We start from the raw sequence: 23,662 nt of genomic DNA, 5'->3' as shown, positions 1-23,662 counted from the left end.
ATCATCCTGCTCCACAGACCAACGCCATTGATGACGGTAGCAACGTTTCTCTGATTACGACTAAGATAAGGTTTCTCACTTGTAACCTACTAAAAATGTGAACTTTTTTTAGCCATCTTCTTTAGCACTTATGCTATCTTTTGTAGGTTGAACAGGTAATGGAGAAGATGTTTAAATGTGTTGTTCATCATTCTGGTAAGTTTGTTAGGGAGTTTGCTAACTTTACAAAATTTGGGTATCAAGGGTTAGAGACTATTTGGATGTTGATCCAGATTATTGGAGTTACTTTTAAATTTAAGGTATGTTAAAAGATTTAGGTTATCCAACTGGAGATAAACTTTGGTATTACGATGAAATGAATGCTTGTGATATTGTGTTGTTAGAGGATGACAAAGGAACTAAGAGGATGCAAACAATTGCAGTAATGACTGAGGAATGTCATTTATATGTTACTCATCATGTTTCACAGCATGACAACCTGGAAGGCCCAAGAAAAAGAGGAACAAAGAAGCTGGAGAAATGGTAAGGGATGAGACACATTTGAAAAGGGCAAACCATAGAATCAATTGCAGTCGTTTCCACAAGGAAGGTCACAATAAAGTCAAATGTAAACTGCCACAACCAGTGGTACCTCCAACTCAGGTAGAAGAAGGAGCCTTAACTCAAGAACCACAAGCAATAATTTCAAGTCAACCACCACAACCAACAATTTAAAGTCAGCCACCACAACCAACAATTTCATGTCAGCCACCACCCAAAAAGAAAAAGAAAACTTCAAAAGGGTGGGAAGCCTATTTCAAGTTAACCATGATGTTTATTGTGATGTCTGTTATGCGTTATAATGTCTTTTTGTAATGTTATTTTAGTGCCTTATAATGGCTTATTGACAATGGCTTTTTGTAATGTTATTTTAGTGCCTTATAATGGCTTATTGACAATGGCCTGTAATCCCTTTATGTAATGTTATTGATATTCCTTATAATGACTTAATGACAATGGATTATAATGCCTTTTTGTATCACTTTTTGGAATGTTATAGATATGCATTATAACAAGTTATATTTTGTTCCAACTTTTATACGAGTTACGTATCAGTGTTAAAACAGATGAATAATGTACAAACACAACACTTTGTTAAAATAGACATTAATATTCTTCATTAAATAAACAGAAGATTACAATCATATTGTAAAAACAAAGCACTAAATTACCCTAATCCTAATTGAAATACTTTATTACAAACACAAGGTTCAACCCTAAGCTAAATATCCCAACCATAATGGACATTTTCAAGCATCTTTTAGTCTAGATAACCTCATTCTTCAATTTGTTAATTTTCTTATTTTGTATTTCAAACTACAAATCCCTTTCATCAACAAATTCATCGCCTAACCACTTGAAGAAATTACACCCATTGTCCATGTGATTTCTGTAATTTCTACAATCCCAAACTTTTTCTCATAGTTGACATTGCTCACATCAGTAACAGTATGAAGAACACTATCATCTTGGAAAGAACACTCAATTATCTTGTTTCTACGAAGCATGGATTTAGATGTACCAAAGCTTGTGATTGAGAAACTGCTTACTTCTTAGACATTGAAGCACTGATGGAAGATGGAGGAATACAAATGCACGACGGAACATGGAAGATGGAAGATGGAAGATGGATGTATGAACAAATTAATGCACGATGGAAGATAGAATATGGATGTATGAACACTGAAAAATGAAGGAGGAAGATGAAGATTTGAAAAATACGAACCCTAAATGGTTTATAACACAACAGTTGAGTCTTAACTTGAATGGTTGCATACCCGGCATGCCACCTCAGCCATACTTAATGTTTCCTCACCCTAACTAACGGAACAAATAAAATACTTTAACGGAAGAGAGGTTAAGGTACCAATAAGTAACATTTTTTAGTTAGGTGACCAACATGAAACTTCGCTTAAAGTTAAGGGACCTAAGGACTAAGTATGCCAACATTTAAAATGAATTAGTAATTTATACAAAGAATAGTATTTTAAACTAACAACTTTCAAAAAAAAGTTAATTAAAAATCATTCTTTTGGTATATTATAATTATCTCAATAAAGCATATGATAATGCATAAAAAAATATTTACTACTACTTTGATTCTATCCCCTAAATATTTCATTCTATTTTGATTTAGTTTTGGATATTCACTATTATCAAAATTGTTTATTATTATTATTATTATTTTTATTATTATTATTATTATTATTATTATTATTATTATTATTATTATTATTTGTATTATTATTATTATTATTATGATAAATTCCCTAATGGCTATTTCCATAGAGATTTTGACTAAATCATTCGTAAAAGTACAACATTTTAATTATATATATATATATATATATATATATATATATTCTTAATATTAATATTAATATTATTATTAATATTATTATTAATATTAATATTAATATTAATATTAATATTTATTATTATTACTATTATTATTATAATAGTCAATAATTTATAGATGAATATATTTTTGAAATGTTTTAAAAACAGTGGTACAATATTATAATTTTTTAAAGCAATAGTTTTTTTTTATTATTATACATATCACAATGGTAGCTCCATTAGGAGGTGTTATTTCAGTAAACTAGGTTTTAATATTATGTTGCAGAATTCCCTCTTTTTATATTTTTATTTATATTTGTGTCTTTATATAAATAAGATTTTTAAATTTATATATCAATAATATTTTTTAATTTATGATTTTGTTTAAAAACATAAACTTAATAAATTATAATATTAATTGAATATTTAGATACCGAAAATGAAAAGAAAAAAGAGAGAGAGGGAGAGGGGGGGAGATACAGATAAATTTAAAAAAAAATTCAAACAAATTATATTCAATATTAAAAAAGGAAATAACTTATATTTATGAAATAAAAAAATTCAGAAGCATAAAAAATATCAAAGTTGAATGCATAAATATAGACCTTTCGATTTAAAAAAAAAAGAACTAATGAACAAACTTTGTATCAATGGAATCTAACTCTCTCTCTCTCTCTCTCTCTCTCTCTCTCTCTCTCTCTCTCTCTCTATATATATATATATATATATATATATATATATATATATATATATACATTATAATAAGGAAATTTAACATAATTGTTTTAGTTTGAAAATTTCTTTAATTTATTTGATAGTATATTTGAATAATTTCTTAATTAATTTATTTTGAAGTGATAATCAATATTTTTTAATGTATTTAATAACAGGTGACTTCATTTACCACAATACAAAAATAATAACATGGCATGTTCCATACAATGCGTCTCATTCTCAATCATGACAACAATTCGTTCACGACCTCCACATAAGCGTCATACGAATGAATACCGTGTTCTCATGTTATCTAAGTTACAAACCTCACTCATGACTTAATACCAATCCTAGGTTAACTTACTAGATTCATCATGTAATTTTCACCATTAGCATGTATTCAACATAAGCATAGCATCAGAAATGATTAATGGTTGGAGGAATGCATTTAGAAACACTTAAGAAATAGATTTTGAAGTTTTTAGCATAAGTCAATCGATTGGTTAAGGAGGCCCAAACGATTGGTTCCTCTCACATTTCTGTTTTTCAAAGTTTGTTGAGGATCAATCGATTGGCTCACTAAAATTTTCCATTGTTCATAAATAGAAAGTTTGTGCAATTAATTGTAATACACTATCAATCGATTGGTCCTGTAAAAATCACATCTTCTGCAAAACAAAAGGGTTGTGCAATTGATTGGTTGCAGGGATCAATCGATTGGTCCACCCACATTTTCACATTTTCACTTCATAGAACACCATTTTTCCTTTGTCAATCCATTACCAACAAAGAACCACTCCTTCTTCCAACACACCCATCTCACTACATGCTCATATACACATGTATAAAAATAATTCCAAGTTCATAACCACAAGGATTTCAAGGTCATAAACACATCCAATCATTTAACCACAACCACAATAAATCATGTAATCACAACAATCATAGGAACACATCAAAGCACATGTTCATGGAAATCAACAAGAGCAAGAGAAATGCTCATCATGTAGCATTGATTTTCATGATTTATCTATGATTCTACAACCCTAATCTTTTAGAAATCTAGGGTTTCTAACTAGAACCTACCTCAAGAAATTGAAGAGGAGAAGTTGTTGAAGATGAGATGAGGATGAGGATGACGGTGTTAGTTCCAATCTTTTCTTCTTCTTCTTCTTCTTCTTTTTCTTCTTTTCCACTAGCCTTGTTTTCCATTCTTCGCTTGAGCTTTTCTCTTTCTCTCTATTCTTACTGATACATAGAGGAAAAAAAATGAAAATGGCACATGTGGGTAGTTGGTAAGAGATAATAACATGTGGCCACCATTTACCACAAATAACATGTGGTTAGAAAAGGTTACAGGTAGTAACAAATATCTCAAGTGGCACTACACTTGTAATATTTGTTCTACCAGAGCTATTGACCCATTATTAGTGTTATCAAAATGTCCCAATTAATAAAAGGTCATTCCCAATTAATATTAATTAAGTCAACCTGATCTCATTATTTACTCTATTTATCCCAATTGATAACTTTTAGAGCACATAGGAACTCAATTGACCTCAATTAATAGGAATTTAGGTATTTAAGGAAATACGGGGTATTACATCCTCCCCCCCCCCCCCCCCCCCCCCCACCCTTAAATAAAAATTCGTCCTCGAATTTAAATATTATCTAGAACAGATGAGGGTAAGCTTCTCGCATTTCTGACTCCAGTTCCTAGGTAGCATCGCCCGGATGTTATTCATCCCACTGAACCTTAACAAGAGGAATCTCCTTATTCCTTAATACCTTAACTTCTCCCCCTGTAATGCGACTTTTTAGAGGTTCGAAAGTTAGATTTGCTTCCACTTCTATCAAATCTGGAAGAACAGGCTGAAGAGAATCTGGAATGAACTTTCGGAGTTGGGATACATGAAAAACATCATGCATTTCTAATTGTGAAGGTGGTAAAACTAATCTGTAGGATACTTCTCCAATCCTCTCCATAATCTGGTATGGCCCTATGTATCTCGGACTTAGCTTCCATGACTTAAACGGTCCTTTCAGTCTCAACCTCGGAGGATGATATGAGTGGGAGATACTCTAAAGTACCATTCTAAATAACCGTCCATAAATCTCCCATGAAAAGACATCCCCATTGCATTTTTTCTAATAACGATAACACTATTGATAATGTTAGGGGACCAACATGAAACTTCGCTTAAAGTTAAGGGACTTAAGGACTAATTATGCCTACATTTAAAATAAATTAATAATTAATAAAAAGAATAGTATTTTAAACTAAGAACTTTCAAAAAAAGTTAATTAAAAATCATTTTTTCGTATATTATAATTATCTCAATGAAGCATATAGTAATGTATAAAACTAATATTTACTACTACTTTGATTCTATGCCCTAAATATTTCATTTTATTTAGATTTAATTTTGAATATTCACTATTGTCAAAATTGTTTATTATTATTATTATTTTTATTATAAATTCCCTAATGGCTATTTCCATAGAATTTTCGAATAAATCCTTCATAAAAGTACAACATTTAATAATATATATATATATATATATATATATATATATATATATATATATGTATATATATATATATATATATATATATATATATATATATATATATATATATATATTATTATAATAGTCTACAATTTATTGAAACATATAGTTCTGAAATGTTTTAAAAACAGTGGTAAAATATTATAAGTTTTGAAAACAATAGTATTTTTTTAATTATTATACATATCACATTGGAAGCTCCATTGACAGGTGTTATTTGAGTAAACTGGGTGTAAAATGATTGTATAGGTTTTAATATTATGTTGCAGAATTCTTAGTTTTTATATTTTTATTTATATTTATTTCTTACTATAAATAAGCTCTTTAAATTTATAAATCAAAAATATTTTTAAAATTATGATTTTGTTTAAAAACATAAACTTATAAATATAACCATGTTAAGATTATATTATAAATTGAATATTTTGATAACGAAAATCAAAAGAAAAAACATAGAGGGAGAGGGGGAGAGATCTAGACAAATCTTAAAAAATAAAAATTCAAACAAATTGTATTCAATATTAAAAAAGTAAATAACTTATATTTATGAAATGAAAAAATTCAGAAGCATAAAAAAAAATCAAAGTTGAATGCATAAATATGGAACTTTCAATTTAAAAAAAAACTAATGAACAAACATATGTATCAATGGATTCTCTCTCTCTCTCTCTCTCTCTCTCTCTCTCTCTCTCTCTCTCTATATATATCTATATATATATATATATATATATATATATATATATATATATATATATATATATATATATATATATATATATATATATATATATATATATATATATATATATATATATTATAATTTATAAATTTATAAATATCAACAATTTATTGATACTAATATATAAATACAAATAAATGTTATTGAAAAACATTGAAACCTAAATATCAATTTATATCTATGACTAGACCTACCTCATCTACTTATAAAGAGAAAATTTAACATAATTGTTTTAGTAAGAAAATTACGTTAATTTATTTGAAAGTATAATTTAACAATTTCTTAAGTATTTTATTTTGAAGTAATATATATTTTACTACAGATTCAAAATATTAAATTAAATTTGTAAATAATGAAAATTCACAAATTATTTATTTTGAAGTAATATATATTTTACTACAGATTCAAAATATTAATTTAACAATATATATTTTACGACAGATTCAAAGTATTTTATTTTGAACTAATAGAGATTAAAACTAATGAAAATTCACAAATTATCAATAAAGATAAAATTCTAAATAATATATAACTTTAAGTCTTTTTTTATCAATATTTTTTCTAAATAGAGTATCTAGTTTATATAATTAAATTTAATATAAATATTATAAATAATAATATTTCAATAAAGTAATAAAATCACTAGAAATAATGAATAGTTAATATTTATAAAAATAATATATATATATATATATATATATATATATATATATATATATATATATATATATATATATATATATATATATATATATATATATATATATATATATATATATATATATATATATATATATATATATATATATATATATATATATATATATATATATATATATATATATAACATTCATTTTTATCAATGTACTGATACATAAATTCAAACTAAAGTGATAAAATTGATATCTTATTGCACCATTTTTTTCAGATCTAATCGATGGCGAATTTTCCTTCTCGCTTGCTCTCAATCAACAACGATGAGTCTTTCGTAGCTCCTCTCAATGCTTCTACTCAAACTAGTGAAAATGTCCAAAGGATGGCGCATGTGGAACGTCTTATTGTTGAACTTCAAATGTCTGATCTCCGAGAAAACGCTCTTCATGTACTCTCTAAGGTTCATACTATTCTATCTTTCTCTTTTTCTTTTTCTTTTCTTTTTATAATATTTTAATAAAATCACGAGTAATCCAATTATTAAAGGAGTTGTTTAGTATGAAACTGAATGTATTTTCTCTATCAAGATAGATTTAGATTGTTATGTGGCCCGTTTTGTAGATCTAGACACATATTTAGGTAATTTTAAGGTAATTTTTGGGTATTTGGGTAATTCAAGAAGCTTTATCATTTAGGTCATTCTAGTCATAGTTGAATTAAAAAGCCTCATTATTCAGTGTATTATGACTTACGATTTTCTTTAATTTCAAAATAAATAAATATGTTTAAAATATAATTTGAAGTTGTTGTTAAAGTTTTAATGTAAATTGTAATTCTAATATATTTATCTGGTGCTTTTGCACAATTGAGGTGTGATTATAGTTATAGTTGAGCCAAAATATCCATTATTTAGTGTATTTTGAGATGCATACAAACATACATTATATTTTTTATTTTAATTGTTGTTATTTAGATGGAAATGAGATCTTTTTGCATGTTATAGATTTACACTAGTAATTGGCATATTAAATGTAGATTATTCGATAACTATTGTATCATTCTCTATGTCATGAGTTGATTAATGTTTATTTCATATCGCATGACTTCAATAGGAAGAAAAACCTTGCAATTAAGAGAGACATTTGAAGAAAGAAAAAAAATAAAAAAATGAAAATAAATGTGTAATGCTTAGTATGATTGAAATAAAATAGAGATATACATATTGTCATTAAAAGTGATACTATGTGATATGAGAGATAAAAAAAGTCTATGAAGAAAAAAATAACTCATTTCAATATAATCAACCAATATCAGTAGTTAGATAGAAATCAAGTGACTCATGTTGTGACTTCGACCAATAAAAAACTCAATATATTAATTGATCTTATGTAATAAATTAAATCATTTACAAAATGATGGCGGCATCAAATTTATTTAAGAGAAAATTAGCATGTGTTATTATATTTTGATATTTGTTATTTTACAATTTAGTTTGTATGTAATGTTTCTTGAACTCGTCCAATTAAGACACATGTTTTATATTTTCAATTTCAAATATTTCAGTGGACTGGGTTGTTCAAAGAACTTGCACCCCTATTATGGAATTCCTTTGGCACTATTGTGATACTTTTACAGGTGTGTTATATGTAACTAACTTGCTATATTATTTTCTTTTTGGATTTCTTTGTGTTATTACTTTTAGAAACCTTTTTTCTTTGTTTATAAATTTTTTTAGAACCTTGCTATTTTTTTACGAAAAAAGATTTGGCAAAAGAAAATTATATATGAGTTTTACTTTTGTGGATTGACAATAGTTATTCTATGTTTCGAGGAACACAAAGTAGTAGTTGATGAAAATATCAACCATTGTACTTTATCATGCTACATTTCTCGGTGGATGGAACAATAGTTATTTTAGATTTGGCATAACACAAAGTGGTAGTGGATGAAACTATTAACTATTGTCTTTTCCCATGTTACTCTCCTTTATAACAATTATCATATTCTAATTTTTTATAATTTTAAATTTATGTGTCTCCCTATTTGTTTCTTTCTATTACATAAATATTTCACCAATTTGTGTTTATATATTTTCAATTCTACATTTTAATGTAAAGATAATATTCTTATTTTTACAATTCACTCGAAATATATATGATTATAAAAAAGAATTAGAATTAAATCGTGATGATATGACAAGTTTATTGGATGTCTTGTATTTACTGATAGTGATATCTTATTTTACAGGAAATACTTTCAATATTTCCTAATATTTCAATGGAAAATCTTACTGCTGCACAATCAACTCGAGTGTGCAATGTTCTTGCACTATTTCAGGTGAGCTAAGTTTGTCATGACAACTTTTGAATATTGTGTTTAGCATGTAGAAATATTATATTTTAAATTCCATTTTCTCACACAAAATATATGAAATAAATTTCTCTAATACTTTTCTCTAATATTTTTGTTATAGTGTGTGGCATCTCACTCTGATACAAAGATGTTATTTATCGAGGGTAATGTCAACTTTCTTATTCATTTAACTATTCTGAATTTCATAAAGGACATGTTAACTAAAAAATAGAATTAGTCTTTTAATTACTCATACTTACTATTTCTTATTGATATGCAGCTAAGATACCTTTGTATTTGTATCCCTTTCTTCAAACAACAAACAAGTTGCCACAATTTGAACATTTGAGGCTTGCTAGTCTTGGAGTCATTGGTGCACTTGTAAAGGTATTATATTTGAATTAGTTCTATTTTTTTAATACGCAAGACTATTATTAAGTAAATTTACTTTAATATAAATAATTTGGGCATTAACCTTTAAAGACTTTTAATAAAAGTATAAATTATGATTGAAAAAACATACAACTTAAAAACTATATATAATATATTTGAAAAAACTTACACAATATAAATTATACTTCTATATCTCTTATATTAAAAATACTTTTCTTTAAAATCTAATAAACATATTTACTTTCTCAATAAAAATTATTTTTTAATAAAATATTTTTGAAAAAAACTTAAACACAAACACAAACATAACTAAGTTATGAATTTTAATGATTATATAACTTGATTCTTTAATCACATGTATACCATTATTTTTATTTGTGAAGTGTCGATTGTATTACTTTTCTTTTGGTATACTTGTTATTTTTAGGTTAGCACTAAAGAAGTGATAACTTTCCTTCTTTCAAGCGAGATAATTCCTTTGTGTTTGTGCAATATGAAAATTGGAAAAGAAGTATCAAAAATGGTTAGAATCTATACTTTTAGCCAATTTGTTTCACATGTTTTTCTTTCATGCACTTGTGTTACCAATATATCAAATTTGGATATTTTTGCAGGTAGCAACATTCATAATTCAAAAAGTTTTGGAAGATGATGATGGCTTGGCTTATATCTGCGCTACAGTAGAACGATTTTTTGCAGTAGCACGTGTTTTGGACATGGTGTTGAAAAGTATTGAGAAACAACATGCACCTCGACTTTTGAAGCTCATAATCTCATGTTATTCTCGGCTATCAGATAATCACAGGTTAATTGGGAAGAAACATCATCTTAAGTATGTTGATTGAGTATGCCCTTTTCATTATTTTAAGTTTTTTAATAAAAATTCTTTCATATTAATGCAGAGCTGGAATTGCACTAACAAGTTGTCTTCCAAATGTTTTAACAAATGACACTTTCAATAATTACCTTCGTGTAAGTACTTCTTATTACCTAAATAAGTACAAATTTGATTTTGAACTTGTTTGAAACACATGATATGATATGGTATAATATGTAATAAATTGATATTATGAGATCTACTATTTTTTGCCTATTAGATTAAATATTATAATCTCACTCTTTAAAAGTAAATAAGTGGAGCGTCGTAAGTTAAATCATGTGCTTTGTGCTCAAATGTTACTGAAACTAGCAGTTGAGTTGATGTAACGGAACACGTGTCACTCTTTATAAAAAACTATAGTTGTTAAGATTCTCAAATTGAGTGAGATATAGTTAACATGTGTTATAAGGGTGATATTCAAACCTCACAAACTAGTCTTGTAAGGATTGAGTTAAGTTGAGTCTAATTCTAAAATATCTATTGGATCGCCTATTGTTAAGACACTTCTATTGGGCCACCTAAGAGTTTGTTAAGAGATTGAAATTCAATGAAATGTGACTTAAATTGTTTATAAATGAAGGGAAATCTATATATTACAGACTAGTTATGTAAACTTTGAGTTAGATCAACCTAAATTATAAGAACAATACATGCTAGCTACAAGCACAAACACCTCTAGTAGCATGAGTGTCATGGGTCTGACACTTATTTGACACTCATACCATATATACAAAAAGAGTCAGTCAAGTGTCGGAAAACTCAAACAAATGTCTTAAAAAATAGGTTTATATTTTATTAGGCATTCTTTGAATCGATGTACGACATTCCTTGATGTCCAACACTTGTATGATACACATACAACATATGTCTGACAATTCAAATAATCAGCAGAAAAGTCAAATAATTCAGACTACTGTTTCAAACAATATTATTTTTTTCTTTGATTTAATGCATCTTATATATTTAATTTGGAAAAATCTAACACACGTATAAAATGGTTAATTATTTATTGAAGTAAAGTTATCAATGAAAAATTATAGATGTTAATCTTGATCAGAATCTTTTTAAATCTTTTAATAATACATGGGTCAATGAAGGTCAAATACTATAATATATGTAGTGATGTTGTATCCTATATTTTCAACATTATCCTTGTCAGGGTATCTATATCGTGTCGTGTCCTAGTATCCGTGTCAGAGTCCATATTTCATAGCTTTCTAGTATAGAACTTGACGATTGTTTTAATGTTTAATGATTTCAGGAAGATCCAACAACTTGGAGGTTGGTGGAGCATTTGTATGAGAACATAGGGATGAATCATGTTCCATTAGTACCAGGTGGAAAATGAGTTAATAATGTTATTGAAACATCATTGTTTTGAAAATGATATGTCTTGTTATGTTTTTTTGGGTTTGCAACACCAGAACTTTATGACCAAATTATCTTTCTACTTGAAAACATGAATCAAGTCAATAATTGTTTATGCATTAAAATGTAATAATCACTTTGAATTTAAATATATTTCTTGGTTGTTCTAATAAGTTTATATGTGTGTGGTTCTTTTGACCCCTTGAATGTTCAAGTTGATGCTAAGATGTTAATATAAATTTTAATCTTTGACTCTTTGATTTAATTTATATATCATCTCTTGAAAAATTATTATAAATTTCACTACAAAATTAATATTTTTTAATAAGAAAGTCATTGGTGAATATTCATCCACCTATTTTGTGCTTTATGAGGCACACATGTGTAATCAACTCTCCACTTGTTTATTTTAGGTGATTTCATCTTCATATAGGGATATGTAAATGGTAAGGGATTGTGTCGGGTACACCAAATAATGTATCACTTTTTCTCAAAACTTTTTTTGAAAACAAAAATGTTATTCATTTAAACCCATCTCAAAGTAGACCTAGTTCATATACAATCAGGAGTTTGTTCTATCTAGCATCAAAACTTATGAAGTTTTACATGACATCCCATAAATTATACATGCCACCCTTAAACAATTTTATAATATCAAAAATATTTCTCTCATTTTTTTCACCATTCATATTATTCAAAATTTTCTCTTAATCACAAAAAAACGCGATAGCTCATATAAAAAGTACGATATGTATTTTTATCGGCATTTTTGAAAAAATCCAATGTAAATTATAAGTTATCGATTTTTTCAAAAAAATAGGTAGACGAAATATTTTCCGACCCCGCTGGAAAATCTGATAGTGTTATTTTTAAACGATTGAAATTTTTCCCACTCTTTTATAGGATTATGATTGCACCGACAACTTTGTGTGGTCTGTAATGATTTAAAACTTGTATAAATATGTCCTATGTTGTTAACAAAAATATCCCATTATGTCTCAATTTTGTTATCTCACGTTTGTGTACTTCAATAATGTGAAACATCTTTTAGAATTTAGGCTCACATAGAACACACTTTTTGATGTTCTGAAAGAGAAACTAGATAATCTCTTGCACCATCTATTGATAACGAATGAAAGATGAAGTTCAACAACTTTGAGTTGAAGATCGATGAAGATTTAAAGTTATATGGAGCATAAATCACCGATACGAAACAAAGGGTCCAATCAAGGTGGTTCGGAATTATTAAGATGTTGAAATATCCTAAATCATCTAGTAATGTTTTATGTTTTTTTCATATTATTTATTTGTTAAGTTATGTTAAGCAATGTTCATGTTAAATTTTTTTTCCCAACAATAATGTAATGCTAATTTTCATCTAATGAATGTTAAGATAAATATCAATAATATACAAATGTTTGAGTAGAAACCCAAAATTATATCAGCAAATATAAATAATAAACAACAAATAAAATCTATGTTGGTCCACCATATGCAATGTGTGTTATCTGAGATAACCCTGCATAGATATCACCATCTAGGTTTATCATACCCGTGAGGTTATCTAAAAGAAGTCTTACCACCTGCAGGTACTTCTTGTCAGTTATATCGGGTTAAGGCGATGTCACATCATCTGAAAGTCCTCCATCATCATTTGTAGGTTGACTATTTGGGATGATATGAGGGTGGGGTACTCTAAAGTACCGCTCTAAATAACCGTCCATAAATCTCCGATGAAAAGACATCCCCTTTGCATTTTCACTAATAGTGATAACACTATTGATAATGTTAGACCTAAACCATCCATCAATGCCTCCAAATAGCATAATAAGGATTGGGCTAGGGATTCCCTGAGGATACCCAAACTGGCATAGACACATCTCATGTAAATATATATACTCCAAACTCTCCCATTGAAAATAACCCAAAAAATGGCATTGTCATCAAACTCCCAATGCACTTTATGGTCTACATAAGTTATCCATATGGAATTATAGGCGGCCAGAGCATCAATCCTCCTCCTGTACTCCAGAAGACCCCTTGAATGAGAATTTTCGGACCCTAATTCGGTTGCAGGCAGGAAGCCAACAGTGATGGGACCATGATCGCGCCACAAATGGATAGTGAATGCTCATATATCCAACATTACACACCAAATGCAAATTATATAAATTAAATGTCTTTTATAAATAAGAACAAAACAAAAAAAAACATAATAAATATTATACCTAAAATAGACTCATATGACCAGAAAGTTGTCTCGTCTCATAGATAATATCCTTTCCAATTGCACTATATAATACTATTGAAGCAACACAATCCCATGCCTAATCGAAATGATCAAAGTCACTAACCAGAGATATGTATATGGCATCGATGTATGCATGAGACTTACCTTCTAAAATAGTACATTCTACAAGATGCAACATGTATAACCTAACAGTATCCTCGTAGATAGAGTGTTGCATCAATATTTATATTAATACATAAATATAAATAAAAATAAAAATAAGAGGATTCGCAACAGAATATTAAAATCCATACAAGCTTTTTACACCCACTTTACTTAAATAACACCTCCCAATAGGGCTACCATTGTGATATGTATAATAATAAAAAAAACACTATTGTTTTAACAAATTATAATATTCTACCACTATTTTTAAAACTTTTCAAAAATATATTCATCAACAAATTATTGACTATAATAATAATAATAATAATAATAATAATAACAGTAATACTACTACTACTAATAATAATTATAATAATAATAATATAATAATAATAATAATAATATAATAATAATAATAATAATAATAATAATAAAAGTACTAATAATAATATAATAATACAATAATAATAATTATAAAACTTAAAATAATAGTAGTAAATTAATATTAATAATGACAAAATTAATTTTATAACTTTATTTTGGATTAAATAAAAGATAATTTTTAATAATTTTATTATTTATGTGTAGCATAAATATCTTAATAAACAACATTTAGGAATCTTTCTATATAAACATTTTTTTAATTTTTTTAATTTTTTTAAATTAAAACAGTTATACGCTTAAGGCTTAATGCATCATTTAGTCTCTTAACTTTATGCAATGTTTCGCTATGGTCCCCTAAGAAAAAAGTGTTACATAATGGTCATTTAACTTCACTTCCGTTAAAATATTTGGTCATTTCCATTAGTTTGATTGAAAAAACATTAAAAAAATGCCAGGATGGACTCTTTACATATGATGTGGAATTTTAATATTCCTAGAAAATGGTTTAAAAAGGTCATGATGTAAATCATTGAAGTTAAATAAGAAACGCATGAAGTTCAAAGGTTAGCGAAAATGAATACGTCTCTCTGAATAGGACAAACTGCATTGAAGAAGATAACATCATCTTGCTCCATAGACAAACGCCATGGATGACGGTAGCAACGTTTCTTTAATTACGACTAAGATATAGTTTCTCACTTGTAACCTACTAAAATGTGAACTTTTTTTAGCCATCTTCTTTAGTACTTCTTCTATCTTATGTAGGTTGAACAGGTAATGGAGAAGATGTTTAAATGTGTTGTTCATCATTCTGGTGAGTTTGTTAGGGAGTTTGCTAACTTCACAAAGTCTGGGTATCAAGGGTTAGAGACTATTTGGGTGTTGATCCAGATTATTGGATGTACTTTTAATCTTTAGATATGTTAAAAGATTTAGGTTATCCAACTGTAGATAAACTTTGGTATTACGATGAAATCAATGCTTGTGATATTGTGTTGTTAGAGGATGACAAAGGAACTAAGAGGATGCAAACAATTGCAGTAATGATTGGGGAATGTCATTTATATGTTACTTATCATGTTTCATAGCATGACAACCTGGAAGGCCCAAGAAAAAGAGGAATAAAGAAGCTAGAGAAATGGTGAGGGATGAGACACATTTGAAAAGGGCAAACCATGGAATCAATTGTAGTCGTTTCAACAAGAAAGATCACAATAAGGCCACCTGTAAACTGCCACAACCAGTGGTACCACCAACTCAGGTAGCAGAAGGAGCCTTAACTCAAGAACCACAAGCAATAATTTCAAGTCAGCCACCACAACCAACTATTTCAAGTCAGCCACCACATGCTAGCTATCAAACACAAACACCTTTAGTAGCATGAGTGTCATGGGTCTTACACTTATTTGACACTCATACCATATATACAGGAAGAGTCAATCAAGTGTCGGAAAACTCAAACAAATGTCTTAAAAGATAGGTTTATTTTTTTTAGGCATTCTTTTAATCGATGTCCGACATGCCTTGATGTCCAACACTTGTATGATACACATACAACATATGTCTGACAATTCAAATAAGAAGCAGAAAAGTCAAATAATTCAGACTATTATTTCAAACAATATTATTTTTTTCTTTGATTCCATGCATCTTACATCTTTTTTATGGAAAAATCTGACACACGTATAAAATGGTTAATTATTTATTGAAGTAAAGTTATCAATGAAAAATTATAGATGTTAATCTTGATTAGAATTTTTTTAACTCTTTTAATAATACATGGGTCAATGAAGGTCAAATACTATAATATATGTAGTGATGGTGTATCCTATATTTTTAACATTATCGATGTCAGAGTACCTGTATTGTGTCGTGTCCTAGTATACGTGTCAGAGTTCATATTTCATAGCTATCTAGTATAGAATTTCACGATTGTTTTAATGCTTAATGCTTTCAGAAAGATCCAACAACTTGGAGGTTGATGGAGCATTTGTATGAAAATATAGGGATGAATCAGGTTCCATTAGTACCAGGTGGAGAATGAGTTAATAATGTTGTTGAAACATCATTGTTTTGAAAATGATATGTCTTGTTATGTTTTTTTGGGTTTGGAACACCAGAACTTTATAACCAAATTATCTTTCTACTTGAAAACATGAATCAAGTCAATAATTGTTTATGCATTAAAATGTAATAATCACTTTGAATTTAAACATATTTCTTGGTTGTTCTAATAAATTTATATGTGTCTGGTTCTTTTGACCCCTTGAATGTTCAAGTTGATGGTAAGATGTTAAAATAAATTGTAATCTTTGACTCTTTGATATAATTTATATATCATCTATTGAATAATTATTGATAAATTTCAGTACAAAATTAATATTTTTATCAAGAAAGTGATTGGTGAATATTCATCCACCTATATTGTGCTTTATGAGGCACACATGTATAATCAACTCTCCACTTGTTTATTTTAGGTGATTTCATCTTCATGGTTTGATAGGGATATATAAATGGTAAGGGATTGTGTCGGGTACATTAAGCAATGTCTCACTTTTTCTCAAAACTTTTTTTTAAAACAAAAATGTTATTCATTTAAACCCATGTCAAAGTAGACCTAGTTCATATACCATCAGGAGTTTGTTCTATCTAGCATCAAAACTTAGGAAACTTTACATGACATCCCATAAATTATACATGCCACCCCTAAACAATTTTATAAATATCCATAATATACAAATATTTGAGTAGAAACCCAAAATAATATCAGCAAATATAACTAATAAACAACAAATAAAATCTATGTTGGTCCACCACAGGCAATGTGTGTTATCCGAGATAACCCTGCATAGATCTCATCATCTAGGTTTATCATATTCGTTAGGTTATCTAAAAGAAGTGTTACCACATGAAGGTACTTCTTGTTAGTTATAACGGGTTAAGGCGGTGACACGTCATCTGAAAGTCCTCCATCATCATCTGTAGGTTGAATATGTGGGATGATATGAGTGTGAGATACTCTAAAGTACCATTCTAAATAACTGTACATAAATCTCCCATGAAAAGACATCCCCATTGCATTTTCTCTAATAGCGATAACACTATTGATAAAGTTAGGGCACCAACATGAAATTTCGCTTAAAGTTAAGGGACCTAAGGACTAATTATACCTACATTTAAAATAAATTAATAATTAATAATAAGAATAGTATTTTAAACTAACAAATTTCAATGAAGCTCAAATACTATAATATATGTAGTGATGTTGTATCCTATATTTTTAACATTATCGATGTCAGAGTATATGTATCGTGTCGTGTCCTAGTATCCATGTCAGAGTCCATATTTCATAGCTTTCTAATATAGAACTTCATGATTGTTTTAATGCTTAATGCTTTCAGGAAGATCCAACAACATGGAGGTTGGTGTAGCATTTGTATGAAAATGTAGGGGTGAATCAGGTCCCATTAGTACCAGGTGGAGACTAAGTTAATAATGTTGTATAAACATCATTGTTTTGAAAATGATATGTCTTGTTATGGTTATTGGGTTCGCAACACCAGAATTTTATGACCAAATTATATTTCTACTTGAAAACATGAACCAAATCAATAATTGGTTATGCATTAAAATGTAATAATCACTTTGAATTTAAACATATTCCTTGGTTGTTCTAATAAATTTATATGTGTGTGGTTCTTTTGACCCCTTGAATGTTCAAGTTGATGTTAAGATGTTAAAATAAATTGTAATCTTTGACTCTTTGATATAATTTATATATCATCTCTTGAAAAATTATTGATAAATTTCACTATAAAATTGATATGTTTTAATAAGAAAGTCATTGGTGAATATTCATCCACCTATTTTGTGCTTTATGAGGCACACATGTGTAATCAACTATCGACTTGTTTATTTTAGGTGATTTCATCTTCATGGTTTAATAGGGTTATGTAAATGGTAAGGGATTGTGTCGGGTACACCAAACAATGTCTCACTGTTTCTCAAAACTTTTTTTTGAAAACAAAAATGTTATTCATTTAAACTCATCTCAAAGTAGACCTAGTTCATATACAATCAAGAGTTTGTTCTATCTAGCATCAAAACTTAGGAAAACATGACATCCCATAAATTATACATGCCACCCCTAATGTAATATCTCATATTCCCTTAAATGCTCAATTAGTTGTCAGTTGAGATCAATTGAGTTCCTGTGTACTATATCTTTTGTTAGTTGTAACAATTTGAGCTCCTATGTGCTCTAAATGTTGTCAATTGGGACCAATAGAGTAACCAGTGAACTCTGAAGAGATTAATTATTAATAAAAGAGACAGATCAATATTAATAAGTACCAGAGAGGACATTTTTGGTAACATTAATAATTGGTCAATTGGTACTGGAAGATAAAATATCAATTGGGATATTTTTATTACTACTTGATATTATAAATATTATATATGTATTTTGTGTGGTTAGAAAGAAAGAGAAGAAGAAAAGGATAAGAAGAAGTAGGTAAGAGAGAGTGAGAGATATCAGAAAGGAAAAAGAAAAGAAAGAGAAGGTAAGAAGAAAGAGAAAGAGGAAGGAGAGAAGAAAATGAACGAAGGAAGAAGAAGAGAAAGCCATGGAAACATTCACCACCATCATCTCATCTTCATCACCAACTTCACATTTATTTCACCATCTTCATCTCCAAGGTGAGTTCTTAGCTAGTATAGCATTTGGGGGAAGAAACTTTATAAATTTGGGGGTTAGGTTTTATGTGTAATGCATAATCATGAACTTGATGAATCCATGATGAGCTTGTTGCTGTTCTTACTCATACATGCTTGTATGTCTTGATCCCTAACCTTCGCATGTTGTCTTAGTGTATCATGGTGTTGATGCCTTATGGTTATGGTTGTTGATAATGACATGTTGATGTTGCTTCATTATGTTCTTGATGTTATGTTATGTTGTATGATTGTTTTGTGTTTTGGCATAGATTCATGATGGTGTATGTTTTGGTATGGATTGGGGTGGTTGAAATGGGAAAAAGGAGTGGTTAAAAGATGAATTTTTGAAGAAGTTTGAAAATCGATTAGTCCTGTAAATTTTTTTAGAGAAGTTCACATTGAATCGATTGATTCATTTGATCAATCTATTAACATGAATTAATTATTTGATGAATTAAAATATGTTACCAATGGGGTTTGAACCCGGAACCTCGTTGTAATTGTACAAGCCTTACCACTAGGCCAAAGATGTTGTTATTGAATACTTATGCAATGAATATATGTTAACCTAAATCTTGATTAAGATAGATTAATGAATTAATTGAGGGTTATAACTCCATTTTGGACACGGACGGATGCGTTAGAAAGATAACGTAAAGGGCTATTATTATTGTTCCATGTTATAAAATGCTATGTGATTTATAAATGCTATGAATTATATTATGATGACTGTTAAACATTGTTGATATGTTTGATTGTGAAATTACATGATTAAAAATCTTACAAAGATGAGTGAGGAAACCTAGGAGAATAACTTGATTAATAACTTAGAAATATAATCTAGGTTATGGAACAGTGTGATACATGTATGAGAATATGGTATTCATTCGTACGACGCTTATGTGGAGGTCGTGGATGAATCGTTGCCATGATTGAGAATGAGACGCATTGTATGGAACATGCCATGTTATTGTTGTGTATTGTGGTGAATGAAGTCACCTATGATTGATGAATTTTTTTATGGTTCGTGGAACCGATGATTTGTGGAACCGATCATGTATTCAGAATGTGTGTTTTCTATGGTGGTACACATCTCTATTGGTATGCTTAGATGAGTAAGCATTGGGATGTGGGACCAATGATTCGAGCCTCAATTGGATTTGAGCCCCAACCATGGCGGACATGGGGGAAAGATGGACACCTAGGTGGGTTAGAGTCACATACGGTGAAAGATACCCTAGGTGGGTTAGAGTCCCATACGGGTGACGGTCGCTTGAACTGGGGATTAAGCCTCATAAAGGACCCGATATCCACCGCGAAAGTCGAATCATACGAGCATGCATGAACCGGGTCTGGCTTAGACGTAAGTCCGTTCGGGAATTGATGCGTCGTGATATGAATAATGATCGAGGTTGAGTTATGAGAACTCAAATGCATGTTGACATACAATTGTGAGATAGCTGCCTCATCGCTCAAGTCTTCGTTCCCTTGTTGACTTGAGTTGGATATGAGTTGAATATTGATTAGAAACCCTGTAGAGCCAAGTGGACCCATAGGATAGGAGAACTCACTGAGATTATTATCTCATCCCATCATTATTGTTATTTTTCAGGTAATCCTTACAGGTTGAATCTATGAGAAGCTGTTATGGATGTTTCAAGGGATGCTGTTTATCATGATCTTCCGCTGTGGAGTTGTGTGCAATGAAGATATTGCACATAGTTCTTAGATTTTTATTGTTTAGGCATTATTGTATGACATGTTCCATTGATGTTTTTAGTTTAGACATGTATATATATTGATGCCATTAGGCACTTATGTTGGATCAGTACCAATTATTAACACTTGTATGATATTATTCTAGATATATATTATACGGGTTGTTACAGTTGGTATCAGAGCAGGTCGATTCTTGACCTAGCCTTGAAACATCATAAGTAAATCTATTCATGCCTCATATGTGTGTTTAGCCAACATGATTCTTAATATCACTGTATGTAGTATTAGGCCTGATCAACCTAATGCTATGTGCATGGTAGGTAGGATCATGGTTGAGCGACCACGAGGACTCCGAAGTGTGGGTTGAACTTGTGCTTTGAGAGTAGGCTCAAGCCAAGAGTTAGAAAGTAAGGATAACTAGGTAGCCCAGATGAAGTTTCAGAGGAGTTGTGATTTGGGTATTATGGAATTGAAGAGTAGTGTATCATTCAAGTGATTCTGCGGTGTTAACATAGTTGAGAAGTTGAGGATCTCTATTGGATGAATTGTCAGAGCTTTGAGAAAGGTGTGAATTGCTAGTGGAGTAAGATATACTCACTGATATGGAATAAGTATTCTGAGTAATTCCGTATGGTAAAGGAGAAAGGATGGTTATGTTACGCATATGTCATAAGGTCTGGAAGTGAGGTAGTGTATCAGTGTTTCAGTTTCTAAGGCCACTAAAATATTTTGGAAGAACGAGAGTACTTCATGGAGTATATATATATATATTTGGAACTGTATCTTGCAAGTGGTTAAGGACTTGAGGGATAAGGACGTTCAGTTTTGTTGGGAGCCTAAGGTAGTGGTGAAGTGTAAGGAGAGACTCGAGGACATGGCTGCCTATTCCAAGTGAAACATGTATGGACCAAATGGAGGTTAGAAGATAAACCAAGTATGTTCAGTCTTAGATGGGAGATCGGATTTGGAATAGCTCAGCAGTGGTTCAGTGTTAGTAAGAGACCATTATGGAATGTTGAGTTACCTAAGGATCAATTACAAGAGTTGGTGTTGGAGAGAGATAACGCACATTATATAGTAATGGAAGCTCCAGTGAGTTTTGGTTGTATGAGATCTGGTTGAGGAGAAGAGCAAATAAGTTGGATTTAAGGAATTCTAGTAGAATGGTTTTGTAATTGGAACTGAGAGAATTACCATAGGAAGACAAGTGAACACCGAGTGTGGAAGTAGTGTGGATGTTGTAATACAACCGTTGTAATGGGGTTCATTTTAGATAAAGGTACAATGGGACCATTAAGATTCATTAAGACAAAGTTATAGGCTTGTAGTTGATGATTGTTCGCAACGAGGATTTCTAGAGTATGTAGTGGAGTGGAGGAAGTTATACCTTGGTATTAAGAGAAGTATATGATAGTAGCATTATGGTCACAAGTAAGTGTAATGGATTTCCTGTCTTGAGATGGATGCGAAGTAACACACATTTCCAACTGTAGATAAACTTTAGTATTACGATGAAATGAATGCTTGTGATATTGTGTTGTTAGAGGATGACAAAGGAACTAAGAGGATGCAAACAATTGCAGTAATGACTGGGGAATGTCATTTATATATTACTCGTCATGTTTCATAGCATGACAACCTGGAAGGCCCAAGAAAAAGAGGAATAAAGAAGTTGGAGAAATGGTGAGGGATGAGACACATTTGAAAAGGGCAAACCATGGAATCAATTGCAGTCGTTTCCACAAGGAAGGTCACAATAAAGTCACATGTAAACTGCCACAACCAGTGGTACCTCAACCTCAGGTAGAAGAAGGAGCCTTAACTCAAGAACCACAAGCAATAATTTCAAGTCAACCACCACAACCAACAATTTAAAGTCAGCCACCACAACCAACAGTTTCATGTCAGCCACCACCCAAAAAGAAAAAGAAAACTTCAAAAGGGTGGGAAGCCTATTTCAAGTTAACCATGATGTTTATTGTGATGTCTGTTATGCGTTATAATGCCTTTTTGTAATGTTATTTTAGTGCCTTATAATGGCTTATTGACAATGGTTTTTTGTAATGTTATTTTAGTGCCTTATAATGGCTTATTGACAATGGCCTGTAATCCCTTTATGTAATGTTATTGATATTCCTTATAATGACTTAATGACAATGGATTATAATACCTTTTTGTATCACTTTTTGGAATGTTATAGATATGCATTATAACAAGTTATATTTTGTTCCAACTTTTATATGAGTTACGTATCAGTGTTAAAACAGATGAATAATGTACAAACACAACACTTTGTTAAAATAGACATTAATGTTCTTCATTAAATAAACAGAAGATTACAATCATATTGTAAAAACAAAACATTAAATTACCCTAATCCTAATTGAAATACTTTGTT

The 23,662-nt window shown here is 29.6% G+C and overlaps 1 protein-coding gene across 1 annotated transcript; it reads left to right on the top strand.

Moving 5' to 3' along the window:
• Window positions 1-7,259: 7,259 nt before the first annotated feature.
• On the top strand, window positions 7,260-12,223 carry LOC127117721 (uncharacterized). The gene is made up of 9 exons (XM_051047821.1): window positions 7,260-7,517; window positions 8,621-8,692; window positions 9,305-9,394; window positions 9,531-9,573; window positions 9,690-9,796; window positions 10,230-10,325; window positions 10,417-10,607; window positions 10,705-10,774; window positions 11,944-12,223. Exons 1-9 carry the CDS (start codon window positions 7,341-7,343, stop codon window positions 12,028-12,030), a joined length of 933 nt encoding a protein of 310 aa, XP_050903778.1. The 5' UTR covers window positions 7,260-7,340; the 3' UTR covers window positions 12,031-12,223.
• Window positions 12,224-23,662: the final 11,439 nt, after the last annotated feature.

This window comes from Lathyrus oleraceus, chromosome 2 (genome assembly GCF_024323335.1).
Source record: "Lathyrus oleraceus cultivar Zhongwan6 chromosome 2, CAAS_Psat_ZW6_1.0, whole genome shotgun sequence".
Lineage (NCBI taxonomy): Eukaryota > Viridiplantae > Streptophyta > Magnoliopsida > Fabales > Fabaceae > Lathyrus > Lathyrus oleraceus.
Note: the sequence above shows the minus strand (reverse complement) of the source record. Positions and strands in the feature narration are given on the sequence as shown.

What these genes read in the sequence shown, in the direction of transcription:
- LOC127117721 (XM_051047821.1), top strand. Translation starts at nt 7,341, where the DNA reads ATGGCGAATTTTCCTTCTCGCTTGCTCTCAATCAACAACGATGAGTCT. An exon ending in CTATTGTGATACTTTTACAG is followed by an intron (nt 8,693 to 9,304) that starts GTGTGTTATATG and finishes CTTATTTTACAG; the next exon opens with GAAATACTTTCAATATTTCC. An exon ending in ATGTTCTTGCACTATTTCAG is followed by an intron (nt 9,395 to 9,530) that starts GTGAGCTAAGTT and finishes TTTTTGTTATAG; the next exon opens with TGTGTGGCATCTCACTCTGA.